The sequence below is a fragment of the Chanodichthys erythropterus genome, chromosome 15 (assembly GCF_024489055.1).
Source record: "Chanodichthys erythropterus isolate Z2021 chromosome 15, ASM2448905v1, whole genome shotgun sequence".
Classification (NCBI taxonomy): domain Eukaryota; kingdom Metazoa; phylum Chordata; class Actinopteri; order Cypriniformes; family Xenocyprididae; genus Chanodichthys; species Chanodichthys erythropterus.
Genome location: NC_090235.1, coordinates 19,935,705 through 19,957,655, shown reverse-complemented (window position 1 = coordinate 19,957,655; position 21,951 = coordinate 19,935,705). Strand labels below are relative to the sequence as shown.

At 35.6% G+C, this 21,951-nt stretch overlaps 1 protein-coding gene across 1 annotated transcript in view; it reads left to right on the top strand.

Annotated features, from left to right (window-relative positions):
* The first annotated feature begins 286 nt into the window (after positions 1-286).
* Positions 287-21,951, top strand: part of LOC137037757 (potassium voltage-gated channel subfamily KQT member 4) — a 72,704-nt gene continuing 51,039 nt past the window's right edge. The window contains exon 1 of the mRNA XM_067412005.1: positions 287-1,800. Coding sequence (XP_067268106.1) covers positions 1,499-1,800 — 302 coding nt within the window. The 5' untranslated portion in view covers positions 287-1,498. The remainder of the gene's footprint in view (positions 1,801-21,951) is intronic.

Sequence of the window (21,951 nt, the reverse complement as noted above, 5' to 3'; positions counted from 1 at the left end):
TATATTGTCCTAATGGGTAGGTGACACATGCAGACAATATTGGCATTTAGTGAAACACATGTCCAGAGCTTAGAATACTGTACAGCACATCCCCAGCACCTGTTCAAGAGGGTTAATCTTGGCCTTGACATCAACAAGATGGCCTTTTGATTGATTCTTTTGATATGACTGAGTGCATGAAGTACATTGATCCAGTATGAAGTTGTATATAATGATTCCATAATGGGCGACTCAACTTCAGGGAGGTTTTTTATGTTCCGTTGTTAGTATTTTAAGGGTGAAATTTGTTTGTTGAGGTAAAACAGAAAACTGAATCCGTTCAGCTAAATTTGGTGCAAGCCATCCCTCCCTCTCCTCGAGTCTATCCCGCTCTCACTTTCATCATCCTCGCGCTCCGCGCAGCACGTGCCGGTTACGCACTCTCTCTCAGTCCACACCGTTGAGCGTCTTGGACTCTATAATATGTCACGGACTTTTGGGACAATCTTGAAATGACCGAACTACAGTCACGACTTTGAATTCATCTCACACGGACCCGCTCCGCTCCTCCCTAAAGAACCGAAATAAGCGTCGCGCGCCGGAGGGGGAAAACCGGGCATGTCGTTTACTTCTAAACGTTTCTGCTGTGAGCTTAGACAGTATTTGTCAGGAAAACTTGAGTTATGGGATGCGTTTGGCTTTTTTTGTCCCGTAGTCTGTTTCTCAAAACTTTTGAGTAATTAATGCGCACGTTAGTGTCTCACCATGAAGTGCTCAATGTCCAGTTACGATTTAAGATGAAAATTCAGCTGAAATATTCATATCCGTGTGGAGGTAATGAGGCTTTTCAACTATATCACCTGAAACAAGCTACTTTTGTTCACTTGCAGGTTGTAAGAATGAGCTTTCTGCCTTTTAAAGGGATGACATGTTTTAATTGTTTTACATGCCCTAATACTAATTTATTAGTATTGTATTATTTTTCTCTGATTACAACAATCACTTTTGTTTAGAAAAATATTTGATAGAGCTTTTAAACGCTTAATCGGTTATCGGTTGTTTAGCATCGGGTCTCGCGATAACTTCTAGAAATAGCGTTCAACAAAGACATTATCGGGAACAGGAAACAAAAGTGTCCACAGGTAAATTAATTATTTTTTTTTTATTGTTACTTAAATAATTCAATAAATTTGTATGTAATAGACATTAATTCTTAAGTGCGATGTTTATAATTATCGTTCGTCAAGATTAGCGAAGAATTAGAGAGATTAATGCAACTAAACAGATTATTTAAGAAACATTATTATTAAATTCAATCATTAATAATGCATTAATTTTGATTTATATTCTCAATAACAAACAAGCGTTTTTATTATTGTAGTTATTATAATTATTTAGCTATCATTGTAATAGAAATCAAAAATTGGCTGTAGGAAACATAATACAAATAATCATTATCGGTCGTAAAAACAAACTGTATCGGTATATGGTGCACTAGTTTGCTTGTGTAAACACAATAATGTTGGGTAGCCCTTCAAATAACGGAGGCATTAGGATGCTGGCGCCCCCTGCACCCAACGATGACAGGCGGGTCGAGTTTGTGGCTCTCACGGCTGTTCACACTGAAAGAAGCGAGCCGTCCACTCCAGAGCGAGGACACCCGTCTCACCGCACCGGCTTACTGGGCACGCCGCTGCCGGTGCCACCGGGCCCGAGGGCGACCCCTTCTGCCTCCAGCAAACGCTACAGAAAGTTACAGAACTGCCTGTACAACGTGCTCGAGAGACCCAGAGGATGGGCATTCATCTATCACGCCTTCATGTAAGTCACCTGCTATCAAACTATCCATTTTTTGTTGTACAAAGTCTTAAGCTAAGCATGTTGATAAATGAGTGTTAATGACTCCAAGGTAATTTGCTCACACAAACGGCCCACCTGCCACGCACTCACCTGGAGCCAATGACGGTCGGTCTCTAATTCTGAACAAGCTGAGTTGGGATATTTTCCTATTAGGTGACCCTTCCAATAGACCATATCATTTCAACATCAGCCAAGATTGATTTTCATCTCTCACAATTGGATTAAATTCCCATGCTGCGTTCTTTCAACAAATCAAGTTTGCTTGAATGGGAGAGCGCCATTTGACATTTACAGATGCGTTGTATATGGCTTTAACTTGGTTGAAACTGTAAAATGCCTTGGGATGCTCTAATACAGCACATTATTAAATGTTTTATTCATTGTTGCTGATTGTCTTGCCAACTTAAAGGGCTGAGTGTATAAAGCAAGTGCTCAACTTTGACATTTGTGTATTCAGAGTTAGTTATTAGCCCACTTCTCTTTGGTTGAGGGTCCCGGCTGGTCCCTATCCTGAAATAATCAGCTACATCATATTTGACTGGTCAGAAGCTGTTCACTGCATGTCACATAGGTTGTTTATGTGCAAAAAAAAGATGTTTAGTGCGTATCTTTGATATTCAGATGCATTTCTTTCCTGTAGTGTGAGTCCTTTTTAAGAAGGCATTTTTGGGCACTACAGTACATTGTTTTTTATCCTCTCAATGATTATTAAATTAAAGCAGAGAGATAGACATCAGCTTTATTCTCTACAGTTTGAGAGCAGAAGGGAGCTTATCAGAGTCTCTCATACCTCCGCCTGTCTCTCCTCACTCTCCCTCACTCAAAAGCACAACACAGGCCAAATCACAATTAATTCATGATCTTCTAATGAGAGCTTTTTGTACTCAAGCCCAAATCTAACTGGAAATTCCAAAATAACTAGTAATTGCACAGATTCAGGGAAAACAATTCAAGCTTGGTTGCACACATGCACATATATAAATATATATACAGTCAAACCAAAAATTATTCAGACGTTTTTTATATTTTTGATATATTTTTACTAGTGGGTGCAGGGCACTAAAGTTAATTTATGTAAGTGAGGATAGTAAAATAAAGTAAACTGTGACACATTATACCCAAACAATTCTTAATACAGTGGACTACCAGTAAAATTGATAAAAATTTGGAACAAAAAACAGACACTTTGACCTGACCATGTTTTGCCAAGTGTTATCTGACATAATCAAGATTTTTTCTTTCTGACACAGTTTAACTCTGAGCTTTCTTGTCATATTTTATTACCATTTTTTTAAACTATAGAGAATAAACTGTATTAATGAATGAAATGTTCAAGGTGTCTGAATAAATTTTGGTAAGACTGTATATATATATATATATATATATATATATATATATATATATATAGATATATATATATATATATATATATAGGGTGAATTCTGGGTGATTGGGACACTTTTTGCTTTTTCCTGAAAAAAGTGTCCCAATCAACCTGAATTCACCCTGTATTGCACATTATTGCACTTTAAGGTGATACTTCACTCAAAAATGAAAATTCTATCATCATTTACTCACAGAAGAAGATATTTTGAAGAATGTTGGTAACCAAAAAGTTGATGGTAGCCATTGACTTCCATAGTATGGAAGACAATACCATAGAAGTCAATGGGGTCCATCAAATGTTTGGTTACCCACATCCTTCAAAATATCTTCTTCTGTGAGTAAATGATGATAGAATTTTCATTTTTGCATGAACTATCCCTTTATAGACAACATGATTTGCTGCTACTTTTTTCTTCCTCACATTTACTATTAAAACATGACTCATTTTCAGATAAAACAGGATATTCAGTGAGAAAAAAATGTAGGGTGGGATTTGATTTTATCCACCGGGATTAGCACGTGGAAAGTGGGCATTGAATATCAGAAGCAGGCAGAATGTGATTTTCCTAAAACAATGCTTAATGGATAAATAGTGCACCCTAAGTGAGGTCAGCAGAAAAGGAAACTTATTTTAGAAGAAGTTGTTACAGTACTGTTGAGAGTAAACAATTATATGCAGTGTCATACACTGTAAGACCAGGGGTCAAATCTTTTTGAGAAGACAGTGAAGAAAGTTCAATTGTGAGAAGTTTGTAAGAATATTCCTAGGTGCAGTTTTTGAAAAATATTCTTGAATATTTGGTAACACTTTACAGTATGGTTCATTAGTTAACTTCATTAATTAACATGAACTAATAATGAACTACAGAATTTATTCTGATTTCAACATTTACTAATACATTATTAAAATCTTGTTAACATTAGTTAATGCACTGTGAACTAACATGAAGAAACAGTGAACAACTGTATTTTCATCAACTAAAGTTAACGAAGATTAGTAAATACATTAACAAATGTAGGTTAGTTCATGTTAGTTAATACAATAACTAATGAACCTTACTGTAATGTGTTACAGAATATTTTCTCAAGAACATTTTTTTCTTAAGAATAATATGAAAGGATTCAATGTTGTATGATTGTATATAATCATGAAGCCGACTTGTCTAATACAACAAAATTACTACTTAACTTTACACTAGTAAATCTTAGCACATATTTATCCATCTATTAACCCCTTTTTTTCTGTACCTGACAATCATTTTTTAATGTAATGTATGTGATAGTGAAATTACATTAATTTCCATAGGAGAATTTGCATGCTAGATGATAAAAGGAAAATCTTGTAGTAGTAATATGTTTTATATGTGACTAGTGATCTTTTGTAAAGCTTAATATTTGGAACAGCCCTCAAAATGTATTAAATGTCTTAAAGACTGTTCTTAAAAGAGATTATCTTAACTTTTAAAAGTAGTTTATTATGATTTTTAAGAACAGTCTTTTCAAGAATATGAATCTTTTTTCAGTTCTGTCTCAAGAACATTTTAAACAAGTATTTTTGTGAACAAAAAGTTTTATTAAAGTTTTAAAATAAGAAGAATTAGCAGTTAAAGGTGCTACAGAGGATGTTTTGTTTTATAAATTTTTGCAATATTACTTGAAACTGTCTTTACTAACTGATAAAAGACTATTTATTAGGTGCACTGAAAGGAATAATATTAATATACATCATCTATTCACGAGGTAGGGCCTTAAAAACATCAGCCAATCGATTGGCCCTCTGGCTTGTCAATCACTGCCGTGACGTTCCTTGTGAGAGACGTGCGCGGCTGCGCGCTCCAGTAACTTTCCACACTCCACAGGCGCCGCAAGAATTGTTTTTGTCCGGAGACAGGAGTAACAACTGCAGATTATGAGTTACCTGCAGTGAGTCCGACATAATGAATCCACTAACACGACACAGAGAATGCCGGTGGTAAACACTCGTGTTCCAATACTCGTGCACGAGTTTTGCGAGGCGTTCCCTCGAAATGAGCTGTGAAGGAGGGGGTTGTTCTTACGCATGCGCTCATTTCAAAAACTCACTAACAGTCTTTTGTTTCTCAGTCGACGAAAAGATCCTCTTTAGCACCTTTAAGAATGATTTTATTCTTAAGAATGTTTCTTGAATCCAGCCCCAGAAATGTTCTAAGTACATAAATATGTTCAATTCTGATTTCATGTTTTGGTTTGAAAATTCAAGATCACTAAAGTTCTCCTACTAAGTCTAGCCTCAACAACTGCTTCTGTAAGAGTTACATCAAGTATCTTTATACCTATTCATATCATAGCCTTTGAATGTGTTGAGTCTCTGTTTTGATCAACCTGATAGAAGACCCTTTCTCCATGAAGAGAAGCTGTCTGGTCTGGCGTGTTTCACCCCAGTGTAGTTTAAACAAGTATAGCTGTCTCTGAGCCACTGCCACCATTTGTTTACACCATCTATGCTGAGCACTCTCTCCCTCTTCCTCTCTATCTCTCTCTATCTCTCTCACGCTCACTCAAAGGGCAAATAAATAGGGTCATTTTAAAGGGGTCCTATTATACTTTTTTACACATTCAACATTCTTTAGTGTAATGTTGCTGTTTGATGCAAAGCATATGCAAAAAAAAAAAAAAATGGTACAAGGCCTGCTTGAGTTAGTTAGTTGTGTGTTGAAACTCACAGCTATGGTAAAGGGGCCGGACATTTCCCAAACACACTCAAAGCGGTTAACCAATCACAACACACTGGTCCAGCCGACCAATCAGAGCACAATGTGATTTTCAGAAGGAAGGGCGTCATAAAGACAGGAACTAAACAGAGCGTTACTGACAGACTAAAAAGAGAGGTGCTGCAACAATGTGAAAAATGTGTTTTTTTGAACATTTAAGCATGAAAGCCTATTCTAGTAGAGCCCAAAAACAAAATCAAGACTTTGTAAAAAGGCATAATAGGTCTCCTTTCATATACAGTATTTAAAGTAAGGTAAATTTACCAAAATTTGACATTTTTGCCTGTTCATAATGCTGGTCAGGAATCATCAATTATTTTTGATGGCCATATTTTTTGTTATTCTTCAGGTTTATACATCAAATACTACTCTTAATGTTGGGTTTTTACTTTCTATAAGGTGTCAATTTACAATTTTTCTCTGTATAAATAGTTGTTTATAAATGAAAATATATAGCAGCCTTTAATTGGGGGTCAATGGAAACCAAAATATTGCAAAAAACATCCTTATACTATGATCTATCCTGACTCACACAGGTTTGGCTCAACTATGCTTAGATTCAGAGAAAATTGAGAGTGAAAATGGATAAATTCATATTTTTTTTTTGGTTTTGCCATAGTTGCTTTTAGGCCAGATTAGTTGACAAACAAATGATTATTGTGTATTTATAGGTTTAGGAAAAGATTGTAGCACTCAGAGGTCATCTGCATATAAGATATCTTGAAACTGAATACTTTGTTGTGACACGGTAAAAACGTAGATGTGCATTCTTATAATAATAATTGTCTCTCTTTGCAATGAGTGAAATACAGTGAGGAGCTATTAACAGTACCTGACGTGTCAAGGTTACGACTCTCATGTTTCAGACACCTAGTGTCTGATTCTCTGAGCAGTTTCTATTAGAGTCCGGGCATGTGGATTATGTAAATTCTACCAATGTACAGCATTAGTTTCTCGATTTAACTCGTATACAGTATGCCATCCGAGAACAGACATGACATGGGCATCCATCTAACTAGATGTTGTCAGACCAGATGTGATCAACAAAATTTTAAACGTCTTTTAGACAAATCTGAGTAATTATACAGTCTATATGTAACTGTCCTACTCGACCCGTTCCGAGTGGAATCCGAACCAGCGTCTCCGGCATGGGAGGCGGGTGCTATAACAAGGACAATAAAGAGCGCAGCCTCTAGCGTCCATTGCTAGCATTTCTCTTGAGATCAGAGGAGTGAGGATTACATGCACACACATGTTACACTCACCCCCCTAAACATCACTCCCATCCAGGTAACGGCACCAAATGTAACGAGTCCAGCATGGGAGGCGAGTGCCCTAGCATCAGTCGCTAGCTCGCCTCTTGAAGCCAGTGAGTGAGGTTTACATGCTCAGCTCTTGCTAACTGGCCTCCGTTACATATACAGTCCTATGACAAATTCAAATTCATGGCTCAGGGAAATGAAGTATCGCATTGATCATTAAATTGAGACTGCAATTAAGCAAGGGGTGTAATGTCTTGATCGCTTAATTAGCTCTGCTCGTGAGGCTGCTGGAGGCAAAGTGTTTCTCTCATGCTACCTTGTTTTTGGCACAACTGTTGTGAAGAGCTGCTCAAAGCTGCGAAATTTCATGCTCAACACTCTCTCTCTAAAGCAAAGCAGTTAGATTTTTAAACATGCCCTCTAAATTAAATGCTAGGGAATGACATGAGATGGTCAGGATTTCGAATAAAGCCTCAGCAGTGGAAAAGTTGTATCTAAAGGAGAATTGGGATGGGATGATTAGATTAGCTTTCTAACTGACATTTCACTTGGGAGTGTCTTTTATCTTAAAGTGGCCATTATGGAAAGTAAATGTGTGAATAAAAATAAACAAGATATTTCAGTAATTATATTATATCGTCGCTGTCGAGCAGAAACCTTGTGTCTCCATATTTCGTCTTTTTTATTTATTTTTTTCATAAATCATTACTATTGGTCACCCTTTACTGTCTGACTTATCTGTCTGTGGGTTTTGCAAATATTTAACCAATGAAAAGCAAGTAAGAACTTGTGAACTCTGCATTGGATCCATAAAACTTCATTGGATCTTCAAGCTGTCAGTCAAACCTCATAACTCGTAAATAAGAACTATTTGTTTGAATGATGTTCTGGCTGATGTTTTATGTATTTGAGGAGCAGAGTGTTGTAGTCTAGCATTTGTCTTCAGGTCACAGCCAATACTGTCTTAAAGGTGCCATCGAACGTTTTTTTTACAAGATGTAATATAAGTCTAAGGTGTCCCCTGAATGTGTCTGTGAAGTTTCAGCTCAAAATACCCCATAGATTTTTTTTAATACATTTTTTTAACTGCTTATTTTGGGGCATCATTAACTATGCACCAATTCATGCTGTGGCCCCTTTAAATCTTGCACTCCCCGTCCACGGAGCTCGCGCTTGCCTTAAACAGCATAAAGTTCACACAGCTAATATAACCCTCAAAATGGATCTTTACAAAGTGTTCGTCATGCAGCATGTCTAATCGCGTAAGTATGGTATTTATTTGGATGTTTACATTTGATTCTGAATGAGTTTGATAGTGCTCCTTGGCTAAAGCTAACATTACACACTGTTGGAGAGATATATAAAGAATGAAGTTGTGTTTATGAATTATACAGACTGCAAGTGTTTAAAAAATGAAAATAGCGACAGCTCTTGTCTCCGTGAATACAGTAAGAAACGTTGGTAACTTTAACCTCATTAACAGTACATTAGCAACATGCTAACGAAACATTTAGAAAGATAATTCACAAATATCACTAAAAATATCATGATATCATGGATCATGTCAGTTATTATTGCTCCATCTGCCATTTTTCGCTGTTGTTCTTGCTTGCTTACCTAGTCTGATGATTCAGCTGTGCTGCTCCAGACGTTAATACTGGCTGCCCTTGTGTAATGCCTTGAACATGAGCTGGCACATGCAAATATTGGGGTCGTACATATTAATGATCACGACTGTTACGTAACAGTCAGTGTTATGTTGAGATTCGCCTGTTCTTCGGAGGTCTTTTAAACAAATGAGATTTATATAAGAAGGAGGAAACAATGGAGTTTGAGACTCACTGTATGTCATTTCCATGTACTGAACTCTTGTTATTTAACTATGCCAAAATAAATTCAATTTTTAATTCTAGGGCACCTTTAAATAGCCTGTGCAAAGCACTTCATCTTTTATAACATGAGATTTTGGCCAAATGACAGAAAAAGCTTCCACATAGCTACAAAAAACTTTATAACCCGTAAGTTGATGAAAAGGTAATGCAATGCACATGCAAGTGTCCAACCATATATAAAGCCACAATATCAACATATTTTTTAATTTCCTGAAAAATAGCGTTTTTTGACATAAAAGCTTTCTGCCTTATATTATATTATATTATATTATATTATATTATATTATATTATATTATATTATATTATATTATATTATATTATATTATATTATATTATATTATATTATATTATATTATATTATATTATATTATCAGATAATATAACAACATTATATAATGAATTAAGATTAATATTACTACAATGACAGTTGTGAGCATCTGTTGTTGTTTTGTTTTTGTTTGTTTTTTTTCTACTTGAACCACCAACTCCTATCTTACACAGAAAGTTGAAGGATCGCCAGACAGCACAACAAAAAGCAAAGCTTCAGATACAATATTTAATGTATTTAAAGCTCAAAATATTTGAGAAATTTTCTAACTAGGGACTGGTTTCACAGACAGGGCTTAGATTATGCCAGGATTAGGCCTTAGAACAAATTAGGACATTTAAGTAGCTTTTTGAAACATGCAAATAAAAAAACATTACTGGTGTGCATCTTGAAACAAAACAATTGCACTGACATATTTTAAGATAAGTCAGTGCCAGTTGCTTTCAGTGAAAACAGCTCAAACATGCATTTTAGTCTGAAACCGGCCATAAACGTGCCAAACATTTCTATCAAAAATGGGATGAGATTAGTTGGAAAAAATATAGGTAATTTACTCTCAAAGATTTGGTCAGGACTAAAATCACAAATTACATCAGTGAAGATCAAATTTACCTAACTTTCCTCAGGGAATACTGAGGGACAAAAATGCATTGTTCTGTCCTTGAAAATGGAGCTATTACACACAAATCAGACAGAGAGGACACCTGCTGCTGTTGCTGAAACAAATTCCTCTTGTGACACTGAGCCATTGCTAGGACACGAGAGGAACACTGTTAGTCCTACACGAATGGCTGGTAGCCTGTTAAATGTTTATGCATGGGACAGGCTTCTTTTTTTATCACTCTCGCACTCACCCCAAATGAAGATGTCTTGTCAGAGGTTAAACTTACAAGCTATCAGAGTGTTAGAGATGGAGGTCAGAGGTGAACGTACATAATGTACATGGGCGGATGCCTGGGATGCAGCTGGAGTTTTAGCAGGCTGAAGCTGACCTTTGGTTGCATCCGTTTTCCATAGCACCACATATAGAAAATCACATGCTGTTTTCAACATGCCCCGAGCAAACACAAGGGCTTTTCAGAGTCTTGGACTGTAAATCGGGGCAGCGGTGCCAGGAGCTGTTAAACAGTCTTGAATTGAAGAGGTGAACAGCAGTGGTTACAGACGAAAACATCTTCATACCTCCAACAGCCGTTGAGTCACACTTCAACCTCACCCTAGAAATGAGGCAATAATTGAGCTCTCATTTTGTTAGATGACTTCCCATTTTGTATCAATGGCTTTCGGTCTGTCTTGATTATGTTTTGTATTTTTCATGTGGATTAATGGAAACAGCTTAATAAGGATGCAATGGTGTTGGCTGTTTTAGTACAAAAATGTACATAGCCAAAAGAGAAGGAAAATATGAAGCTGTGGGAAAAGTGAACAGGCCTGCATTTTTAGGATTCAGTATGTTTTGCAGTTTTACCTATTCTTTAACTTTAAGTAGTCAGCCAGAAATAACAGCTTGTCCAGAAGTGGTGCTCGGTCTCTCAAAGTGCTGCACGCTTGAGTTTGAGAAAGTAAATATATAATAAAATTTGCGCTCCCTCGGCACAAACTCATAGCCTCGCACAGTGGAATTGCGTGTGTAAGAAATGCTTTTGTGCTCATAGTGCTGTTATGCTGTTCAATAATGCATTTTTGTGCTTTTAAAGAAATTACGCAGCAATCATAAATCCAATGGGGATAAGACCCTCCTCTCCCGGGAAGGTCATTGATTTTTTTTTTCATGGTGGCCGTAACCTTGTGAAGTCTAGCTGCTGACGAGAGGGGCCACCAAGATTTTTGGGATGCACAGCATTAAGGATGCCAGATTTGTAGTAAAAGGCCACAGACCAGCTACAGATAATTTGTTCTGCCCAACTCTGGATGACAAGGCAATGATTTAATACACATGCGTTGGCAAGCTTTTAAACAAAGAGAGCAGGGTGCTGAGTGATACCTTGCATTGTATTTTTAGTTTCGAGTTTGAGATTTTTAGTGTTTTCTTTTTTAGTGATTTAATAGTTTTCTATCTATAGTTTTGTATTTTCCTCACCATGGCTTTTTACAGTTTCTACACTCTAAAAAATGCTGGGTTAAAAAAAAAAACAAGTTGGGTTGAAAATGGACAAACCCAGCGGTTGGGTTAAATGTTTGGCCAACATGCTGGGCAGTTTTATTTAACCTAACTATTGTTTAAAAATTACTATATGGCTGACTTAAAATGAACTCAAAATATGTTGGAAATTAAAAATCCGACACATGATTACTAGAGGCAACAATAATAATCAAAAAGTGATCATTTATTATATGTTTATTGTTTAATTATTATTCATTAAATTTATTAAATAATGTTAATTTCCAACATATTTTGGTCTCATTTTAAGCAAGCAATAGTCATTTTGAAACAATAGTTTAGTTAATTTAAATCTTCCCAGCAGGTTGGGCAAACATTTAACCCAAACCTAACCCAATCTGGGCTGTTTTCAACCCAAGGGCTGGATAAATATAGGACAAAACACATGTTGGGTTAATTTTACCAAGCAAATTTGGGCTGTTTATTTAACTCAACATAATGGGGTGATTCATTTCAACTATAATACTTGCTTTTTTTGCACGTATGCAAGATAATTTTTTATCATATTTTATAGTATACACTCTAAAAAATGCTGGGTTAAAAACAACCCAAGTTGGTTTGAAAATGGACAAACCCAGCGATTGGGTTAAATGTTTGCCCAACCTGCTGGGTAGTTTTATTTAAACCAACTATTGTTTAAAAATTGCTATATGGCTAGCTTAAAATGAACCCAAAATAGTTGGGAAATTAAAAACCAGATGCAATTAGAGACAACAATAATAGACAAAAGGTGAATGTTTATTAATAAGCTTTAATATTTTATTAATATAAATTTAATAGTTTAATAGTTTATTAATAAGCAATTTAATAAATGTTTATTGTTTAATAATTATTGATTGACGACATACTTTGGGTTAATTTTAATTAAGCAATACAGTAATTTTTAAACAATAGTTGAGTTAAATAAAACTACCCAGCAGGTTGGGCAAACATTTAACCCTACCGCTGGGTTAAAACAACCCAATCGCTGGGTTTGTCCATTTTCAACCGAACTTGGGTTGTTTTTAACCCAGCATTTTTTAGAGTGTAGCTTATTTTATATCATTTTTAATATGTATTGCCTACATTTAAGCTCGTTTAACAAATATTAGAAGTTAGAAGTAAAAATGAAACATTTAGAAGTAATTCAAGTGTAATGGACCAGTTTCTGTTGACCTGTTTCCACCGTAATGGTGCTGGATCTCATGCCGGAGATGTTCGGCGGGGAACTGCTAACTTCAGACCACCGCCTGCGTTTCACTCATAGCCGAAAAATGCTGTGACTGACTCCATAACTTGTCCATAAATAATCAGTGTACAATTCTAAGAAAATATTTTAACATCCAAAGTATTTATATTCTGTATCTTTTTCAATAAAATCATACAATTTTATGCAAGGCATCAGGCGTTTCCATCACACGAAAAGACCGACGCGACACTCGTTTAGGTGACTCACATCACGCCCCTGTAAGTTGCTTTGCATAAACGATATACAGAACAATAATGAATTTTTCGATAAAATAAAATGAACACAAACCTGTATTTTACCGAAGACATGCACCAATTTGAAGGAGCTGCACTGCTCTCTCCTGAAGGGCTCGCAAAAAGCCCTCGATAAATAACTCAACCCCTGGGTTGTTATGTCTCATCCAGGAGCAGAGGAACACAAAAACTCCCCAAACACTGGGGAAATAACCCCAAAAGGCTCTACCCAGGACTTAAAATAAAACAAGATTTTTTAGAGTGCCTTTTCAACCCAACTTGGGTTGTTTTTAACCCAGGATTTTTTGGACTGTACATGTGTCCTGATTCCAGAAAATAACTATCAGTCATCTTTCAGACTTTTACAGCATGAGCTTATGAGAGCATATACGTTTAAATCCTCATTATTTATAGATGAAGGATTGAGATGGATTCAACTTTCACAGTACAGTTCCTTTATACAAATCACATGAACTACAATCTGCCTAAGATGAATGTCGTCCAGACTGGAAGTTAGGCTATTGGAATGAATGCTTGTGTTTCTTCAGGACCCATATTTTATATTGTTAAATCATGTGGTGATCCATCACAGTACCAGAATTGTTTATTGAATATAACTTTCTGCTCAGCATATTCATTTAACCTGCTCATGACTGCAGTGTTGCTTTCTTCGCATTAGCCAGCTTTATCGTTAAGCATCAGTGGAGTGTAAATTCTGCCTCATTAGAAACACCTAATATTTATTTATCACTCTCCATTCCATAATATGCTTCAGCAGTGTATTATCTCTTTTTCTCACACCACCTTTAATTTACGCTCAAGCTACGGCACTCCCTCTCATGCCCATACTACTCCATCGCAGTGCCTATCCACTCATTTGACTAGCGGTAATAAGGTGAATTAGGTGGAAGAGGAGGAAATGCCTTTTGAGTCTTTCTGCCAAGTGCTAGTTGAGGGCGCATTATGATTGATTATGAAGTGCTTGTGAGTGGACTATGGCTTCAGGCCTTTGCCCTCACTTAAATCTCAATACTTAGGATGGTCCAATCCTTCCAGGATGAAACAGAGATGTGTCTGTTTGGCTTTGAATCATATTTCCAGTTTTGTATTGCCATTTGTTCTGTGGTTTTAGTTAGGTGTTTCACAGTGACTTGTTTGTTTTTGTTTTGTCATGCTTTGTTGAAATGTTTTGATTTTGTTTTGTTTCATTTTTTGTTTTGTCCTGTTTTGTTGAATTGTTTTCATTTTATTTTGTTTCGTTTCTGTTTTGTCATGTTTATTTATTTTTTTATTAATTTCATTTTTTGGTTTGTCCTGTTTTGTTGAATTGTTTTGGATTTGCTTTTGATTAGTTTCATTTTTGTTTCATTTAATGTTTGTTTTGATTTCTTTCAGTTAGTTTTTCAATTTTTTGTTTTGTCAAGTTTCGTTTAGTAAAATTTTGTTGTTTTGGTTTGTTTCAATTAAGTGCCTTTTACTTTTTGTTTTGTCATGTTTTGTTAAATTGTTTTGATTAGTTGAATTTTTTGCTTTGTCATGTTTTGTTTCGTTTAATTGCTTGTTTTGTTTAATTTTTTGTTTTGTCAAGTTTCATCTAGTTTATTTTTTTTTGTTTTGGTTTGTTTCACTTAAAGGGTTAGTTCACCCAAAAATGAAAATTCTGTCATTTATTACTCACCCTCATGCCGTTCCACATCAGTAAGACCTTTGTTAATCTTCGAACACAAATTAAGATATTTTTGTTGAAATCCGATGGCTCACTGAGGCCTTCATAGGGAGTAATGACATATTTAAATCAGTTCATGTGAGTACAGTGTTTCAATATTAATATTATAAAGAGACGAGAATATTTTTGGTGCGCCAAAAAAAAAAAAAAAAAACGACTTATTTAGTGATGGCCGATTTCAAAACAATGCTTCAGGAAGCATCGGAGCACAAATGAATCAGTGTATCGAATCAGCTGTTCGCAGCGCCAAAGGAACGGCATGATGGTGAGTAATAAATGAAAGTAACAAATTTTTGGGGTGAATTAACCCTTTAAATGCATTAGATTTTTTGTTTGTTTCGTTGAATTGGTTGTTTTGCTTTGATTTCTTTAGTTTTGTTTAATTTTTCCTAGTTAAATCTAGTTACATTTTTTTTGTTGTTTCAGTCAGTTGCGTTTAAATTTTTGGTTTTGACATGTTTTAATTGTTTCTTAAGTTTTATTTTTGTTTCATTTCATCTTCTTACAAAAAAATGTTTTATGTTAGATTAATTTCATCTTCTTACAAAACATTTGACTCCAAGGCTCTTTACGATGGTGTCGTTATTTTCTCCTTCAAGGACCGAAGGCTGTTGCTCAGCAGATTGAGTTAAATGAGGTGTGTGCAGGGAATGCTCTCTTTATCTGCATTAGTTCACACTGTTTATTAAGGCTTTGAGTGACTTCATTATGTCTCATCCTCAGAGGAACTACATCCAGAGGAGGCTGGAGATTACTGCTCCTATGAAAGATGTGCTTATTTCTCAGTTTTATTTTTTTCCAGCAAAAATGAGATTATCATCACACTAATTAGATTTTATTAGAACGAGGAGGTGATTATGCAGGAGTCACTCTCACAGCCTTTAGATGTCTGGGTGGCGGGCCACTGTAGTCCGGTACACACTCAGGAAATGTGAGAGGGAGTTTGCCTTTTCCTCTCAAGACCAAAAGTTTTGTTCTGAATTATTTGTCCAGTGAATGTTGCATGATCCTTCCCCAGTCACTCCTCACATCTTTGGGAATGCTTGCATGACGGGAAGCTGGCACTAAACTGATGTCTCTTTCAGTACCCTGCCACATTCTGAACATGGCGATGCGTCCAGTTGGCACTACCGGCTTTACTCAGATTTCTGATAAATTTATACCAGGGGAAGGTTATTCATTGCTAATGTAATGTATGTGTGTGTGGAGAGAGAGAGAGGTTTTTTTTATTTTGTGTATCCATGCTATGGCAGCTGACAACACCCAATTTTTAAGGGTGATTGACTAACAGACCAAACTAATTTGATCTCAGAATCTTAATCAGTAAGATTATATATGGTAACATCAGTTAACATGCAATAGTTAATAATAATGAACAATTACTTGTTATCATCATAAAATATAATACAAATATAGTTATGTTAATTTATACATAAAATACCATTCAAAAGTTTTTGAAAGTAGTCTCTTATACTCACCAAGTCTGCATTTATTTCATTAAAAATATAATTTCTATAGTCCTCTTCAGACAGCTAACTCTCATTAGAGTATTAGTAAACTGTTAGGTTAGGGTTAGAGTTGACATGTACTTGAAAAGTTACTTCAGTATAGTCAGTTGAATGTCTGTTGGAAGCATCAAAATAAAGTGTTAGCAGATATTGAGACAGTTTACTAATACTCTAATGACTGCTAGTTGACATGTAGTTGTAAATGTAACAGGTATACAAAGTATACTAGTAAATATTGTTATAATTCACACAAAATTGTTCATATATGTTTTATGACACCTGATCTAAAGGTGCGCTTCTCCTTTAAGTGATGCAAGGTCACAGTATGACCTAATTTCCTGTCCTGTCTCCTCCTCTTCCCTTTTGAACTGCGATTCAATGGAAGAGGTAGGTTTCTTTTGTCATCCTTTAATTTTTATTTAATCCTTATGTTAATTATATCTTTTATATCTGTATTTCCACCCAAACGTATGTGTAAAGTACTATTTTATCTATCCATGGGATTATTTTCGTCATTTTACATTCTTTGAGGTATATTTCTGTCTTTTATGTGAGACCAGCACATGGTAATGGAGGTGCACCATATTTGTTTTATAGAGTGTTATAAGGGCCACTCAATCTGAGGATGCTTATGTATCTATTACACAGGTATGTTTTCTGTATATTATGATTTTCCTTATGTTCATGTTTTCTTCTTCCCTTTTGAACTGCAATTCAATGGAAGAGAGTGTTATAAGGGCCACTCAATCTGAGGCTGCTTATGTCTCTATTACATAGTAAATGATCCAGTGAATCTGCTGCCTGCTGTCCCGTGTCTGTTTCTACATCCACACAATGTAACACAACGCAGACCAAGTTTTAATACCCTGTGTCACTGGCCGCACATCACGCTGGGCATAAGCGTGCCGCACGGGTTACATAAAGTTACTTACTACCAGTGATGGGAATAACGGCGTTATAAATAAACGGCGTTACTAACGCCGTTACTTTTTTCAGTAATGAGTAATCAAACGAATTACTTTTTCTCCCGTTACAACGCCGTTACCATTCATGGCAAAAAAAAATGCCGCGTTACTATAATTGAGCTCACTGAAGCAGTTTTCATCTGAGTAAGCTCTCTCTTAGCCATAGGACCTGCAAAGTGTTTTTCTCTGGTGTGTGTTGGGGTTAGTCATACTCAAATATAATTTTAAACTGATAATAATGTACGATGCGCAGTGTGTGTGTTTGTGAGCATGCGAGCTGAGCGCGAGCTCAAACCAGAATACCCTTTGTGACATGCTGGATCGAAAACATGGGAAATAAGTTGTTCTAGTCGACTAGTAGTTGTTCATTTAAGCCATTAGTTGACTAATCACATTTAAATTAATTTAATTTTTTTAAATACTGGAGAGAATAAACCATAATAATGAGCGTTTATGTAATAGGTACTCAAGCGCATGCATAAAGCTTGCCATAAAGAACCGGCAAAAGTAATGATTATGAATGTGACCAAAACAGCAAGGAGACATTTTAATTGTTTATTAATAAAGTAATGTTTTCTGAATCAGTGTCGGCTGCAAAGATGAAGTTGACATTGCTGACTCTCATCATCTCCGCATATACTGGACGCGCTTAGAGAGAGAATGTACATTTCATTCGGATTAGGCTACATAATCAGAGTAGCCTATTTCTTTTCGTTTTTAGATATTTCAAGCTTTCTATAGATATATTTCTCATGTCTGCGAGGCAAGCAGCCTATACGCTGAGTTTCGGTTCATTTATAAGTCGCGCTCCAGTTCACGCGCCAGTGATCGCGCCCGCGCATCCATGATTTGCTACATTTGCTTCTTATTTATTAAATCCAGGCAATTGATTGATGAAACATTGATTAAAATTAAGATACAATTTTTACAAACCGAAATTCACTTTAAAGAGAGGCTTTCTATAAATCAAAACTTAATGAAGTGGTCAAAATCATGTCTGACCCACTCCATGTCTCCCGATATATTGCGCATCTTATGTTGCATCTTACTCATGGTGTTCACTTTTCATAATCAAGTAAATGAATTTAAAACTTAACATAGGACTATTTAAACATAAATATGAAACTACATTTTCTTTAATGGCTACCAACACGTATAGTACAGTACAGAGAAATTTAATGTCGCGAGGAAGAGCGGATCATGAGTCATGAGTCGGATCAAGAATAATTTATTCTTAGACATATTTAATATTGGGGGCATTCAAGTTATTTGACATATTTAAAAAATGTTTAAAGTAACGCAATAGTTACTTTCCCTGGTAATTAGTTACTTTTATAATGATGTAACTCAGTTACTAACTACTAGTAAAGTGCCCAACACTGCTTACTACTACACTTACTGTATTATATTTACTAGAATGTCTAATGTGGACTATCGAAATGAAGCGTAACCAAATATAAAAATAAAAAATAGCAGCAAAAACAGTAATATTGTGCGATATTATTACAATTTAAAACAATTGTTTTCTATTTTGATATATTTTAAAATGTAATTTATTCCTGTAATGCAAAGCTGAATTTTCAGCATCTCTAAAAATGATGGGTGAAAAACAACCCAAGATGGGTTAAAAAAGGACAATCAAGAGCGATTGGGTTGTTTAAACCCAGCAGTTGGATTAAATGTTTGACCCAACCTGCTGGGTAGTTTTATTTAACTCAACTATTGTTTAAAAATGACTATATTGCTTGCTAAAAATGAACCCAAAATAGGTTGGAAATTAACATTTATTGTATGTTTCATAAATTAAACATGTATTAATAAGTTTAATAAATAAATAAACATTTATTAAATCACAATAAATGTTCACCTTTTGATTACAGTTGCCTCTAGTAATTATGTCTGATTTTTAATTTCCATCCTATTTTAGGTTCATTTTATGCCAGCCATATAGTAATTTTAAACAATAGTTTAGATAAATAAAACTGCCCAGCAAGTTGGATCAAACATTTAACCCAACTTGGGTTGTTTTTAACCCAGCATTTTTTAGAGTGTAGTCTTCAGTCACATGATCCTTCAATTTTCTTTCTTCCATCAAACACAAGTTTACATTGCTTTTCTCCATACAATGAAAGTAAAAGAACTTTAAAAATAGTTCATACAACTAGTATCTGATATTCATGTGTAAAAAGCTGGGTTAAAAAAAACCCAAGTTGGGTTGAAAATGGACAAACCCAGTGATTGGGTTGTTTTAACCCAGCGGTTGGGTTAAATGTTTGCCCAACGTGCTACTAACTCAACTATTGTTTAAAAATTACTGTATTTCTTGCTTAAAATGTACCCAAAGTATGTTGGAAATTAACATTTAATAATATGTTTAATAAATGGACATTTATGGACATTACGTTTAATGAAAAAAATTTATTACATTGCTTATTAATAAATGTTCACCTTTTGATTATTATTATTGCCTCTATGTGTCTGATTTTTCATACTTTGAGTTCATTTTGAGTCAGCCATATAGTAATTTTTAAACAATAGTTGAGTTAAATAAAACTGCCGAGAAGGTTGTCAAACATTTAACCCAACCACTGGGTTAAAACAACCCAATCGCTGGGTTTGTCCATTTTCAACCCAACTTGGGTTGTTTTTAACCCAGCATTTTTTAGAGTGTATGCCTGTTCAAATACAGGATGTCATGCCAGGATTTCCAGTGCTGGAAAACGTCATTGGACTTTCTTGTATTGTGATGAAAATTTTAATATGCAAGTGAAATAAAGATAAAAAACAGTTAAATAGGTGCAAGAGCCGTTGCAGTAAAAGGTATTGTGATGCGGTGGTTCGTCCTTGTGACAAAGCGCCGGAGAAGAAGTCCTGATGCTGTGTATTCATTTCTCCTTTCGGGGCAGAAATGTTTCCCGCGGGACGACCTGTCTCTCCCAGGATGTGGCGCAGCGGGTTTTAAGTTTCCAGGATAATGACGAACAGGAGCTTGTACGGTTCTTCAGCTGATAGTCTAGTGTTCGCACTGTACAAACGCTGACTCAGGGTTAAGATTGTGTGCATTTTGTGCTTTGTTAGTGTTCGTTTTCCCAATGAATCACAGTGATTAATTACCATGTTAATCTAGCGAGTGAATAAATGCCAGTCAAATCACTGCTTTCACAAAGTCGGCCTTGCTTAACAGATTTCCTGGAGCGAGTAAATAGTAAAGCAACCATGTGTGAAAACTCTGAAAAATCTTTAGTTGTGCAACCTTCGTCGTGTTTATCAAGTGAGGAATGCAGTAACACTTTAGATTTATTGACGTAATTCAGTATCCATCTGATTCTGTGAGTCACAACATCCCCTCCCGTAGAGATCAGACGGTGACCTGCGTTTAAAAGCAGAGAGAGACGGGAAGACCAAAGGCCCAAAAGTGCATAGCGTGTAACGTGATCCACACCAGTGTTGATAATCTGCTGTAATCTCTGTTTATGTAATGTTATTTTTGCCAGGCTAGACTCGGAGTCTGACGTTTCTGGTGCAGGCCTTTGTTCGAGGCTTATTTTAAGTGGACGTAACCATCCTACTGCACTCAGGCGGTTTTTACAAACACACACATGAAAGTGTGAAGTGACAACATATTCAGAGCTATAGTTCATCACCAGAGATTGAAGCATGATAGGGATGCTTCAAATGCTTCAGCCTTTAGAACATTGTCTTTTGAAAGTATGGCTGAGGGACATTTCTGGCATTCGATCCTGCTTTTCAATCACCTTAACAGTGAGTGTCAGTCGCTTGAAGCTTTCATTGTTGAGAGGTTTATGTTGTGATCCTAAATTTACTTTGGGGGTTGAAATAAGCTTAGTCACTCCTCTTTTGCACTGGCATCATAAATTATTCATGTCATTTTCTGCCATCCAAACCAAAAGTTAAAAGGGTTTAAGGTATAGCCCCTTCTGGTAGATGTTGTAACTACACCATTGGGTTATAAAAGCGTGTTTTTCAAGTGACCACTCACAAGTAGCAATGCATTTAAATTAAAATTTAATATTTATTTCTAATATAAATATTAAAATGTTAACCAATGTAAGTATTATTATTAAAAATATATTTATATTTAGGGATGCATGATATATCGGCCACCATATCAGTATCGGCCGATATAATCGGCCCAATAAGAAAATTTGGCTGATATATTAAAGTTGATAAATAATGGATTATTTCCTTCAGCTGAGACACTTCAGATGCGCACTGTCCGCCATTATGGTTTTGAATTGCTTGAAATATGATTGAAATTACTTCAAAAAGGAAAATACAGCGCAAGTCTGTCATATAGGCTACGTAATATTATAATGAGAACATTATAATTGTGTGCTTGGGACATGGTTTTTAATGGTGAGACTTTTGTTTTTATAATCAGGCTTTCAAAAATTAAATAAAATTTTTTATTTTGATTTATTGGCCAATATATCGGTTATCGGCTTTCAAATATAATGAATTATCGGTATCAGCCAAAACTTTAATATCGGTGCATCCTTAATTACATTAAATATTAACGTTAAAGGGCCCTTATTATGCTCATTTGCAGTTTCATAATTTTGTTCAGGAGGTCCACTAGAACAGGTTTACGTGATATAACGTTCATTTAATTTCTGTTTCTTTAAAATCTGCCTTCTGAAAAGAGCAGATT